We start from the raw sequence: 13,712 nt of genomic DNA, 5'->3' as shown, positions 1-13,712 counted from the left end.
GAATGTGTGTTATGTTTCTTTCTTTCAAAAAGATTACATCATTTTTGGTGAGGTCACCTTTTTCAGAGTTGGAATTATTTCATCCTGCATGAGACAGTCTGAACCACAAGGGGGTTCCCTGTTTACGGAAGGAAATATCTGTAATTGAACCTATACAAATTTACTTTTTATCAGAAGATATTTGGTTCTTAAAAGCAACCTTTACCTTTTTTTCCAAAACAAATAATTTCTTTTGTCTTTTTCTCTGGAAAATAAATTTGACTAAAAGTAACTTAGCTCTTTGTTGGGAACTAAAACCCAAACTTAACAGATGTCATATGCATTCCAAGTCAGTTGCTAATTATATGACTAGTCTAAGGGGAATGAAAACTTGTAAGTGTTCAGGTTCTAGCATGGGTTAGGAGTGCATGAGAGCATGGGGTCTAAAGGCATCTGTTGGTTTCATGTACTTATTATTACATGTTTATGCATGCTGGTGTGTTTTGCACAGTTTGTTTTCTTTTCACATGAGGTTATCTGTTCTCTACTCTTAAAATAAGAGATGGTCTTTTATTTGCTCTGTGCTTGCTTGCTTGTTTTGGATGTCATTTTGCATTGGCATCTGAAATACACTGATTAGCTATAAATGTAATGCTAGATTGATTATACAGTGAATGTCTTTGGAGGAAAATTCTTTGGTTAAGGATACCATTAATGGTTGCATTATGGTTCAAACTGAAATAATTTATCTTATACTATACCCCACTGTTTAACCTTAAACAGTTGTCCTAAATGCTTTCCTTAATTATCTAGCACTGTGCTGCCCTCTAGTGGTTCTGAAAGTCACTTCTTCATGGAATACATTGCTGCAGAGATGTGGTGGGCAGAAGCAGTAGAAATGGAGTGTCCTACCAAGGTTGCCGTGAAGATGAACCTAGAGTGGGATAGCCCACACCACACCATCTCAACACTGTGCTTTTTCACCTAGTTTGGTTTGAGACTGAATTAAGTCCAGAGTAAATCCCTTCCCAACCCTTTGAATTTGTTGACTTGATGTTGACACTAAAAGTGTCTCCACCTGTCATAACAATGTATGCCAGTGTATGACTTCCTACTTCCTTCAAGTAACGTAGCTGCAGAATCTCAGATAGTTTGAGTGTGTTCAAAGGTAGAAATTATGAAAATAACAAAGATCACTAGAAACTAGTCATTCACATTTCGTAAAGTTTAAGTTGATTCAGACTCTAAAATTTAAATCAATCGAAAATGCAAAGCAGAACCAGAAATTCAGTTCACTAGAACTTGGAAAGTTACTCAAACTGTTTGTGCCCTAAAATAATCGTTTGATGGCTCTGATCCAAAGTGAAGGGAAAGTGAAGCTCCCATACCCATGTTGAGGACTTTTCTGGCCTTGTACTTGTGGAATCACTTTACCTCATTACAGATTCAGTGGGATGGCTGTGGGTCAGAGGAATGTAAATATATTTACTGTACACTTCACAGGAAGTGTCTGAGGACAGTAAGAATGCTGTCTTGGGCTCCTTTCTGATACTCCTTTGATTGTCAGCAGGAGTACTGGAAGCCAGGCGGGACGAATATGCCTCCCTTCCCTCTGTTAGCAATTGAAGGAGTCGAGCAGTGAAGTGAGCTTTCTCTAGGCATAAGAAGGGGTGAATCATTGACTAAAACCCGGGCAGTATACCCACACATTCTGCAGTGTTTCAGATGTCCTTTGAGAAGATGTATAAAAATGCAGACTGACATGAAAGAACTGTGGAGTCTAGATTCTTCTCAAAAGATCACCTTTTAGATTCACATTTAGCCAAAGGCCTTCATTCATCTTACAGCTTTCAGAAATTAGTGGTAGAGGAGATCTAGTTTCCTCCGGGCTCTTAGAACCCATGGACACTCTGCGATACTTTCACTGTTATGAAAATATCAGTCATCAGGCCATAACTTCATTCGTAAAACAGATGTCACTTGTCTAGAAACTGTGGAGTGACTTCTGAGCCCTGATTTTGGAAAATGTCAACTTTAGGTCAGTGTGAAGAAAAATTGACTCATTCATACTCCTAATCATGGAAGACAGGGACTGTCCTAAAATCGCTTCGTCATTTAAGATTTGACTCTTTTTTGGCCAGGTCTTTAATAGGCAGACCTCTAATACCCACAGTCAGGAGGCAGAGGCAGGTGGATCTCTGTGAGTTCAAGGCCAGTCTGGTCTAGATAGCAAGTTTCAGGCTAGCCAGGGCTACACAGACCCTGTCTCAAAAAATAAGAAGAATAATTGACTTTTTTTTTTTATTCCCACCCCGGCTACGATATTACTATGTAGATACATACAGATAGTCAGTAAATATTTAATAGTACTCCATTCATAGCCCTTTGAAAGGTATATTATTAAAAAGTTAAAACTGGGGTTGGGGATTGAGCTCAGTGGTAGAGCGCTTGCCTAGCAATGCAAGGCCCTGTGTTCGGTCCTCAGCTCTGGGAAAAAAAACAACAACAACAAAACTTAAAGCCTTTCCTTTCAAAAAAACTGGAAGACCAGGACTATACAGACCCGAATGTGCTATAAAGACCTAGGTCCCTACAGGGTGAGCCAAGGGGAAACTGGGACACATTGAGTGGATAAGCCACAACCTAAAACATTAGTGTATAAGGACTATGAAGGAGGTAGTCTTGATTCCTGTACTCTTAGACTTATGTTCTCATGTATTCAAATGACTTTGGCTGTCATCAGCCATTTAAAACCTTCACAGACTTCATTTAATGAACCTGACAATACTTGCAATGACATCAAGTCCTCATTAAACTAACACATAAAAGTGTTACTGCTTATAAGATAGATTTCTATATTAAGACGATGCATCTGGCATTAATATGCTGTGTTTTTTAAGGGGGGAAATAAATAGTTACTATAAAAACATCTCTTAAAATTAAATATTTAGTTATTCCCATTAGTATCTTTAAGATTTTTATATCATCACTGCGTCAGGATTTAATGGCATTCACATAAAACTGTGAAAAGTGTCACATTTAAATTGAAAGTTATTTTTAAAATGTTCAGTCTGAACATAAATACCACATAATTACACTTACTCTTCTTTCTGATCTCTCACAGAATGCCCAGAGGATAAGCAGTTCTCAACCCACTCAGCCTCTCGCCACCCCTGTAGTGTCCGTGACAACTCCCAGCTTGCCTCCACAAGGCCTGGTGTACTCAGCAATGCCGACAGCCTACAACACTGGTGAGCCATCTCTGGGCCTCTCCAGGACTCTCTGCTTACCATTTTCTAAACAGGTGTACTTGTTTAATTTTTTAAGCATGCCTATTGATAATATTATTTCTGGGTTTTTTGTTTTAAATTGAATACATGTTTTTAGAATGCTAAACCTTTACAAAATTACATAAAATGAGTTGGTAATAGATGTAAGTTATTTCTCCAACTTCTGCTTTTGTCTTGTTTCGGTTTGCAGTCTTCTGTTTTGTTTTGTTTATTTGCTTGCTTTTATTTACTTTTTGAGACAGGGTTGTTTGTTTTTTTTTGATTTTTTTTTTTTTTTTAATGAAACAGCCCTGGACCAGGTTGGTCTCATTCATAGAGATCCACCTGTCTGTGTCTCAAAGTGCTGGGCCATGCCTGGCCTTTTACTGCTTTTTGACAAAGAAGCAAGTAGCTTTTGTTAAGTGTGGCACGCATTCAACCAAGGATGGTAGGAGCCAATTGCTCACTATCTTCATGTCGTCTTTTATTGTACAGTATCTGTTCTTCCACACTTTGGAAATCAGATGGTTAGTCTTTATGCTGTAACCATGCTTTGGGAAGGGCAGAAGTCTCTTAGGGTGTGGCCGGTGCTTGGCTGTGCTAGGCAAGATGGTTTTCCTCCGTAGCCACTGGTTTGGTCTGTGTTTTTGTACCTGTGGAGGGAAATGATCTCCTTCTTCACTTCTCACTGCCAGTCACTCTGCTGCTGAGGATAGGCTTTCATTCGGTTTGTTGTTTTGTTTTGAGACTTTCCATCTTAAAATACTCTTAAGACAGAGGGCTGATGTGACAGTTCAGGAGTGTCACAGTGATGGGGGAGGGGCACTATTAGCCAAATAGACCACATGGAGAACCGGTGTGCAGTTGGTTCCCTGTTGGCTTACCATTCTAAGGCAGACACAGGCACATGTGGTTTCACTTTCTCCCCAGCTGAGCCAAATACCTGTGGCTCTGGGAAAGCAGTAGGTTCCACCTTGTCGGTTGTCCAGAGACTGCAGTGCACAGAAGTCACTCTTTTGTGATGCTGCTAAGTGGACTGTGGCAGAGTGCTCCTAATTTTAGACTACAGGCTTAAGTGCTTTGGCCCCAGCTCTGAAACTGCTGTGTGGCACTACCTGGATGAGCAGGCACTTTACATAGTTGATTGGCACTGTAACTTAGTGTCAAGGCCACATCCCAGGCAGTAAATAAAGAAATGAATGAATGAGCCTCTTTTTAAAATAAAAGTAAAATAGTCTGAATCCCACAGACACTTCCTCATCCCCATCAGTAACATCACTGCCAGTGTCAGGATTATTGAATGTGTTCTACAGATATGTATTGAACATGGGTGGCAGGTTCCATAGCAGGCACTGTAACAGAGCATGTAGTCAGTAGTGGAGCTCAGTTCTGGAAGAGAGAGAGACAAGCAGCACTGGGAAAGACCTGTCCTCTTGTGTCAGCAGAGACCCAGGCCTGAGTCCACTAGGAGATCAAGGCAGTGGCACAAGCCAGGCCAGTTAGAGTTGAGCAGAAGAAGTGGGGGATTTGTTGGATATGTTACAGATTGTTCAGGTTGTCTTGGGAGCATTGGGAAGCCAGAAAAAAGATTTTATCAAGGAGTGTACAGTCATATTTGTTGTTTTCAGAAATGTCATTTTGGCTCCAGTGGTTGTTTGTAGGAGATGATTCTGTGGTTAAGACTTGGTGCTACTCTTGCAAAGGACTCAGGTTTGGACCCCAGCACCATGTCAGATGGTTTCCCACTTGCCTTAACTCCAGCTCCTGCAAGTCCAGCACCCTCTTCTGGCCTGCGTGGGACCTTTTACTCATGTGCACAGACACACGTGCACAAATCTTGTTTTTTAACTGAATGCAGTAAGTCTGGAGAGGTAGTCCAAGTAATAGTTTGTTGGTGCCTGGGCTAGAGCAGTGGGAACACACTGGAGCCCTGCCGAGCTGGAGCAGATCAGACTGAGTAGTTGACGGGTGGAGTGAGAGGACAGCAAGGAAGGCACACCAGCACTGGGTCAGCACAAGTGCGCGTGCCGCGGGGTGCTAGTGCAGGTGGCCAGGAGAGGAAGGGCAGCTTTCCGAGAGCCAAAATTAAGAAGATGGCCAAGTGGGGTGTGTCAGACGGGTGGCTGGAAAGAGAGTTGTGGACCAGCCGTGTCCCTAGGGCAGGCACCAGTGTGACAGCCACCCCAGCCTCTGTGGGGATGGCTGAGACTTTCTGGGCATGTCAAATGTGAAAGATTAGTCACCTAGAAACCTAAGTGCCAACTGCACTGTCTCAATTCAGTCTTTTTTTCCTTAAAAAAAATGTTAATTCAGTAGCAAGACCAACTGCTTTAAACACCTTTCTTGAGACATGAGAAGAGAGTTAAAAGTAGAAGTCTCTGTCACCTTTCCTCTAAACTGGGTGGAGATCCAAGTGTTAATGATGAGTGGGAGTCTCTCCATATAAGCAGGATCCACTGTCCTAAACCTTGGTCACAGCAGTTATGACTGGTCACTGGCAGAAAAGGACTTGTGTGTCATAGAAAGATAGTCATGAATTTGAGGTGATGTGTGCAGTCAGGGAGCCATGCAAACAAATGTAGTTCATTGTGTCATGGTGTAAGTTCAATGTCTTTGTTCTAAGCTTGGCACATAAGACAGCTTGTCTTTACTGTCCTACTCAGAATCAAGATGTAATTATCCAGGTTCAGTCCAGTGTATCTCTTTGTCCCAGGGGACAGGCATACTCATCCAGAAAAATAACTGGAGAGGAACACTCCAGCATGACTGGCTTGTGGTAATAGGAACTTCCTTTTGTAGATTACTCACTGACCAGCGCTGACCTGTCGGCCCTGCAAGGTTTCACCTCCCCTGGAATGCTCTCTCTGGGGCAAGCTTCAGCCTGGCAGCAGCACCATCTTGGACAAGCAGCCCTCAGCTCTCTAGTGTGAGTAACTGGAGCTCTCCCTGAGCTTTTGCATATGGCCTGCACACTCCTTCTGTCACTGGGAGTCTTTAGCTTTGCAGGCTGTCATGAACAACCCTGCCTGATTCCCGTCTATGTAGACACAAGTGTTTGGAGAAAGTATTTCCCTAACACAGCTCTAGAGAGTATAATGGATGCTGAGCAAACCCGGTATTCCTTGAAGGGATTTGGGGAGCAGAACTTTCCCTTTAAACATAGAGTGTCACGTGGTATCAAGGGATTCACAAGGCCCAGATGCACTTGTGTGTGCCTCGCCTCACTCACTCTCAGATGAATAAGCCATTGCTTCCCAGAATCACCTGAGTCTGCTCCCTGAAGAAAGGCTGTGTCTTTTACTTTCTCCTTAGAACTTAGTAGAGGAAAAGTAGTACTGAATACCGTATGTATGAATCACGTGCCACAGGACTCCTTTGATTGTTTCTGGCCCCGTACACAAACTGCCTCATTCATAAAGGAAATGTTCCTTATGGGCAGAGTGTGAGGCAAGGAGGATTTATGGTGGTGCCCAGAAAAGACCGGACTCCCTAAACATTAGAAGGAACTAGTACAAGAGAGCATCCAGAAGGGGGGCAGCATAGCACCAGCTGTCTGCTTTGCACCTAATCAGGATGGGGATACCTTAGCGCCCTGCCCACCTTGCCAAGAGCCAGCAGCTCTTTTCTTTTGGATGGTGAAAGAACCCCACATGTGGATTCCAGCCAGCAGTGCTCTGGAGAATTGTGTTACAGGGGAAAGTGCCAAATACCTTAGGGAAATGGTTTGCCTGTATTGAAGCTATTGAAGCCTTAGAACTGTTCTGAATGGAAGTGTTAAATAATGGTAGACCTAGCCGGGCTGTGGTGGCGCACGCCTTTAATCCCAGCCCTCGAGAGGCAGAGCCAGGCGGATCTCTGTAAGTTTGAGGCCAGCCTGGTCTACAGAGCGAGATCCAGGACAGGCACCAAAACTACACAGAGAAACTCTGTCTTGAAAAACCAAAAAAAAAAAAAAAAAAAAGTACCCAAAAGCTGGACATTTGGTGCTACCTATAGTCCCAGCTGCTCAGGAATTGAGGACCATCCCTGGGCAACATAGGGAGACACAATGACACAACACAAATAAGTAATAAGCCCAGGAGATAAGTGGAAACGGCTTCAAGCTTAGATATAGAGGGAAAGTCCTGCCTCCCTTACTACCCCAAGCAAGTTCCTTGCCTTTCTGAAGCTATTTGCTCTGTGGAAAACAAGGATGATTCAATTTACATCTCCTGGCTGTTGTGAGGAGATGAGATGTGCCTGTCACAGGGCCCCAGCAGAGAAGATACTCAGGAAAGGGAGACAGGGAACAGAATTGAAGTCTGTATTGTTCTCTCTTTAGGCAGCATCAGACACTAAAACTGCAGAAGTGTGGGGTCTCAGTGTCTGCTGAGCTGTGCTATGGGTTATGCAGATGTACTACCACACCATCTCACCTCTGTTGTTCTTCTACAGAGCTGGAGGGCAGTTATCTCAGGGTTCGAATTTGTCCATTAACACCAACCAGAACATCAACATTAAATCAGAGCCAATTTCACCTCCCCGGGATCGCATGACCCCGTCAGGCTTCCAGCAGCAGCCACAGCAGCAGCAGCAGCAGCAGCCACCGCCGCCTCCACAACCTCCACAACCCCAACCCCGGCAGGAAATGGGGCGCTCCCCTGTGGACAGTCTGAGCAGCTCGAGCAGCTCCTACGATGGCAGTGACCGGGAGGATCCACGGGGCGACTTTCATTCTCCAGTTGTGCTTGGCCGACCCCCAAATACTGAGGACAGAGAAAGCCCCTCTGTAAAACGCATGAGGATGGACACATGGGTGACCTAAGGCTTCCTGGTTCATGTTTGTTCTTTGTGTTACTGCAGTGAACTGCCCTACATATCTTAAATTGGTGAATAAGGACATGAGTTCAATATATTTATATGTACATACATACATATATATCCCTTTACATATATATGTATGTGGCGTGAGTGTGTGTATGTGTGGGTGTGTATTGCATACACAGAATCAGGCACTTACTGCAAACTCCTTGTAGGTCCGCAGATGTGTGTCCACATGGCAGACAAAGCAGCACCCTGTAGGCACAGACCAGTCTGGCACTTCCTTGGACTACTTGTTTCCTAAGATAAACAGTTTTTGCAGAGAAACGTGTACCCATATATAATTCTTCCACATTAGCCTGCAGAAACCTAGGGGGCCCCCTGTTTGTTTTATTTAACTGTGCGGTGACTGTAGTTACTTCAGAAAAAAAATGCTTTGTAGAACAGAGCAGTAGAAAAGCAGGAACCAAGAAAGCAATACTGTACATAAAATGTCATTTATATCAATAACGCAACCTGGCATGGGTCTATTGCAAAGGTGCATGGGAAAGGGCTGATGATAGTAACAGACAAACCATAAACACAAGCCCCACACATAACTGTTTTGCACGTGCAAAAAAAATGTATTGGGTCAAAGAAGTGATCTTTAGCTAATAAAAAGAGAGAATAGAAAACACGCATGAAATACTCAGAAATACTAGCCTAGAAATATAGAGCATTAACAAAATAAAATTAATATATTAAGTTATAATTGGAATATGTCAGAAGTTTCTTTTACATTCATATCTTTAAAAATTAAAGAAGCTGATTTTAGGTCATGTATATTTTATATGAAAGAAAACACCCTTAATGAATTGATGACTATATATAAAATTATATCCACTACTTTTGAACACATTCTGCTGAATTATTTATATAAGCCAAAGCTGTATGTTGTAACTTTTTTTTTAGAGAATAGCTTTATCTTGTTTTAACTTTTTAGTTTTATTTTAAGAGGGGAGAAAAAAACAAAAATATCTTGCAAACAGAACCTTGGAAAAAAAAAGCCATGAACACTTATTCTATATGTAAATTAAAAGTTGAGCCAAACTCTTTGTGTATATAGCATCTTAAATATATTATCACCTTTGATGTAAGTACCTATGTATTGTATGGTCACCAGATTATAAAGTATATTTTTGTGGATTGCCGCCAATTTGGGGGGAAAGGCGAAGTCCTTAAGTAGAGTATTCACTGTTTAATATTTACTATTTTGTTAAATATACTGTACTTTGGATTTTAATTATTAGCCCAGTTTTTCAGAGGATTGTGTAAGGGTTCCCTCACTGGTGGTGAATGTGTGATGTTCTGCTGTAATCTTTGTGCTGTATGGGGTGAGCATCATTATATATTTTATATGTGTACATAAGTAGCAAAGTGGCAAAAAATTGGTGTTAAGTTCATCCTGCATAAATATAAAATGTGTTGTAAGAGATTTTATAAGGCATTATTTAAAACTTGCCTTTTGTGAGGAAAAAAGAACAGTAGAAAGATGACCTAATTTAAGTAATATTAGAGAAAATGGCAAAATAGTAGATGAGCACAAAGGTTTTATAAGTGGTAAATAATTAGGGAAATACTTGTGGGGAAAGGGATCTTTTTCTCCTGACTCTAAAGATAGAATGATGGAGCTGGTCACAGAACCCACTAGGGTTTTAGCTGCCCCATGGAAAGGCGTGCTCATGTAGGGAGCAGCTCTAACAGTGCGGATCCGCCCATGGTTCTTGCTGTCCTGACGGAAACCGGTGCCACCCTCAGCTGGGATTTCGAGCAAGGCCTTACTTACAGGGAGACAACTCGTTGGTGATAGCAAGGTCATCCGTTTACTGGGCTTGTGCCATGAACAAAATTCAAAGTCCTGTATATCTTTTATCCTAGATTTTTAAATACTCCTTTTCCTGAAAAATCTTTCAAAGGGTTTTAAAATGGCTGCTATTTTATATTGAACAATGTTAAGCAGCTACCTGCAGTTTTTACTTACATTTTCTTTTCCCCCTAAATTATGATCCTTTCAATGTCTCCTCATCTGCCGTTATGACAGCCCACCCGCCAGGCTTCCTGACTGGCACAGAGGGATTAGGTACGTGTACCATGGTGAGCACAGGCTGTGCAGGGGAGAGCACTTCACTGACAGTCTGGGTGCACAGGGTAGTGGAAGCCAAAAAAGCGAGGGTGATGTTTTGTCTCCTCTCTGTAGTCTGAACATTTGGCTCTTACTCGGAAAAGATTAGATTTTCTTCTTGAAATGTACTGAGTTGACATACAGGCACATTTTTCATAAGGTCATACCCAATTAAAACAAGACAGTCTCCCGACACTGAATTTCCAAGATAACACTTACCACTTTGTAAACCATTTATAGCTTTGAAAGTGTTAAGTGACCCTTTGGTTATTTTTTATGCGTGTTCATGAGCTTCCGCTGTATATTGGAATAGGAGTTAACACAGTCACATTTACTGTCTGTTTTCTTGTGTGCCTTATGAGATGGCTTGTCTGACTGTATCTCAGTAGTCTTTCTTTCTATGCAGGGTTATAGTCAGTACAACTACTGTTTTCTAAAATGATACTACACAAGGCTCGGAGTTTGTATTTCAATTACACTGACCAAGTCACAATGTATTCTGTTTTCAGGAACTAGATATCTGACTGTTAATCTTTTCCCATATGCCCAATGTGATTTGGAGCGTGTGGGCTTGACATCCTTCACCCAGACACTCATGTGTGAACACATCCACATCCACAGCTCTCGGTGGGAGCCAGCCTAGAGAGAGGAGGACGCTAACCTGATGGTGTTGCTTTCCAACTGACTTTCTTACCCTTCGAGACTCATGTGTTTTGTATAAGACGCCATCACAGGAGAATTTTACCCCTCAGATACGTATTTTATTATTAAAAACAAAAACAAAAAAAGCTTAAGTTGCACTGGACATAGGAAGTTCCCACCAGCTGTACTTCCTCAGAACTCTAAGTGGTCTACACTGAGAGAGCGTCACCATTGTGTGAACACAGGTGGTCCCAGTCAAAACTCCATCCTTTGAGCCCTAATTACATCCATTGTGTTATAAAACTAAATCAGGGGTTTGTTCTAAAAGAACAATACATGTTTCACCATTTCCTTTCAACTGTAAAGACGACTAATAATGTATTAACATAATTTCTGTATTAACCATCACGCGCACAAGAAATACATAGTAAATACGGAACCTGAAAACTCCTGGCATTGGATCATAAAAAGCTAGATGATTAGAATGTGAAAAAGACTTTACAAATGTAAAACTTTTATTTCTCTGTAGAAACTTTCTTCACTTTGCTGTGCAAGAAGACACTGCTTTGCTATATTTAAAATGGCTTTTTTAAAAAGAGATTTATGTATTTGGTAAATGTTTGTAGTCAACAGTTCACACAAGCTGTACACGGTTTGATCATGTAAAACCGTTTGGCGGCACAAGCTGGACTTTGTTGCCATCCTTGAGATGAACCTTTTAAGAAAAATAAGTTAATCTCAATTTTTCCCTGAATGTGTTGTTTTTCTTCATTATACAATAAATATTATAGTGAAGTTTTTATCAAACGGTGAAGACAATGCTAGAGGTCGCTGTACGCTGTTTGTCTCTTGCACTCACTCCAGTAAAGATGGCCTGGCTTTGACCACACACTCAGACTCTGTCATGTTTGCCTGGAGGAACGGGAAGTGCTGGCTTGGCCACCAGGCAGCCCTGCTCCCCAGGCTCACCTTGTGGCAGGCATCTAGACAGCCCTGGAGCCTGTTGGAAGCATCCAGCCATCTGTTCCCCAGTTTCAGCCTGGCTAGGTTGCAGCTCAGTTAAACCCATTCGTTCTCCAAGAATTACTCTACTCTCAAGGTACCCCAAAGTGTGGAGGGGTGGGCGTAGCTCTTCCTATTATACCCCTTTTATCCTTAAGGTTTATGGTGTGAGATGCGTTTTGTCCAGATAACACACACAACACTGAGGTCTAGGCAGCAAGAGACAGCTGTACTTGGAGTTGAGATAGCAGTCTGTTACAGCACACCCATAGGGCCTTCCCACTAGTCATCTTTCTGATCATAACTGAGCCAGGAGCCAAAGAAGTTCCAAACAGTTGTTCAAACCCACAGGAAAAATGTCCTCTTCCTCCTCTTTGCCTAGTGAGCCAGCTCCTAGCTAAGCAGATTCTTGGTGTCAAAATAAGTTAATTCTTTGCATTGGCTTTGCTTGCTGGCTATAATGGGGCTCTTATTAGCAGGTTCTGAAAGCTGCTCGAATCCTGTGGCTAAAAATATTCTAATCGCAGCTGCAGCTACTTAATATCAATTCACTTCGAATTCCTAGTCAGCTCCCAGGGGTGCCTTATTCTAGCCTTTATCTCGGTTTTCAGCGGATTTTGTGTCTGAGTGGCACCAGCTGAGAAAGTGGTTTGCAGAGCCCTGTGGCAGCTGGAGGGCCACAGCCCATCCCAGCCACCTGTCCAGCAAAGCACCACTCAGCTGTGGGCGAGTCTGGTGGTGACTGAGATGAGGTGCTACATATAGGCAAGAATAGCCCAAAGTGATGTATCCTAGCTGGTTCTGGAACTGATGGTGTCAGTGTGTCTCACTACAGATGGCTGTCCCTTCACCGGGGTGAAGGTTCCTGCTAGGTTTCACTGTAAAGTGCTGTCTTCCCTGAGTATCTTGGAGGTAACTTGAGTACTAGGTTCTCCCAACTTTTACCCATTTTATATCTCGTTTTCAGCAGTTCTTAGCTCAGCTGTTGCCTGTTTCCTTCTTCGCCAAAATTCTTCTACGTTCATCAATGGGGAGTAGACTCTGAGGTGTGGCTGCTGACCTCCCCACTCACTTGGCTGCATCTTTAGGGATTGACGGCAATGTATTTTAGACTATGGGTTGTAATCTATCATTTTGCTCCACAAACTGTTTAAGTTTGGGCCTTCAGGAACACCATCGGGTCCACACACCAGTTCTCCAGCACTTTCTGTCTAGGCTTCAGCACATCCTTGTTTCTCGCACCACAAGATGTTCCATACTTGTGTTCTCCCTCTCCTTAACCTGGGCCAGGTGCTCCCTCAAGGATTCCTGGTTCATTCTATTAGAGGATGGCATTTTGAAACCAAGCTCTAGGAAGTGGGTGTGCTCATTGCTACTGGGGTGTTATCATTGGGCTCTGTTTGCACCCTGGAAGCTGTGGAATGCTCACTCATGGACATGCCTCAGGCTGTTCAGAGCCCACCTGGCTGCATCCTTTTTGTCTTGTCTCTTCACTTGTAGCTTGCTTCACTTCTGGGAAGAACCCCAGCTCCTTCTATCTATGATCATCTATCTGTGATCATCTATCTGTAATCTTCTATGATCGTCTGGCCTACTCCATTCTAGTGCCTACAGAAACTAGTTGCAGATTTGCCATCCCACCCCTTCCTGGGGAATGCACATTTACTGGCTACGTTAGAGCATGTGAAAGATTGAGATCAGAGGTTCTTTGCTCTAGCTTTACATTATCCAGTCAAGGTCATGCTTAACAGTAACTTTGTTCCTGTCCCCTTTGTGTATGGTTCTGTTACACAGTTGGGTTTATTTTGCATACCCTTCTTCCATCATATTAGCCTCATTTATGTATTTGTGTTGTGGAT

At 42.5% G+C, this 13,712-nt stretch overlaps 1 protein-coding gene across 9 annotated transcripts in view; it reads left to right on the top strand.

The window, feature by feature from the left end:
* Mef2a (myocyte enhancer factor 2A) overlaps positions 1-11,742 on the top strand; it is a 127,300-nt gene extending 115,558 nt beyond the window's left edge. For 4 of the 9 annotated variants that reach the window (XM_036185015.1, XM_036184970.1, XM_036185027.1 and 1 more), the window contains 3 exons: positions 3,104-3,230; positions 6,048-6,174; positions 7,683-11,742. In XM_036185015.1, the coding sequence (XP_036040908.1) occupies positions 3,104-3,230; positions 6,048-6,174; positions 7,683-8,052 (624 nt within the window). In that variant the 3' untranslated portion in view covers positions 8,053-11,742. The remainder of the gene's footprint in view (positions 1-3,103; positions 3,231-6,047; positions 6,175-7,682) is intronic. The other 5 variants (XM_036185023.1, XM_036184980.1, XM_036185035.1 and 2 more) reach the window with 2 other exon arrangements.
* The last annotated feature ends 1,970 nt before the right edge of the window (positions 11,743-13,712 follow it).

This window comes from Onychomys torridus, chromosome 1 (assembly GCF_903995425.1).
Source record: "Onychomys torridus chromosome 1, mOncTor1.1, whole genome shotgun sequence".
Classification (NCBI taxonomy): Eukaryota; Metazoa; Chordata; class Mammalia; order Rodentia; family Cricetidae; genus Onychomys; species Onychomys torridus.
The sequence above is the reverse complement of the archived record's forward strand: the minus strand, read 5'-3'. Positions and strand labels throughout refer to the sequence as shown.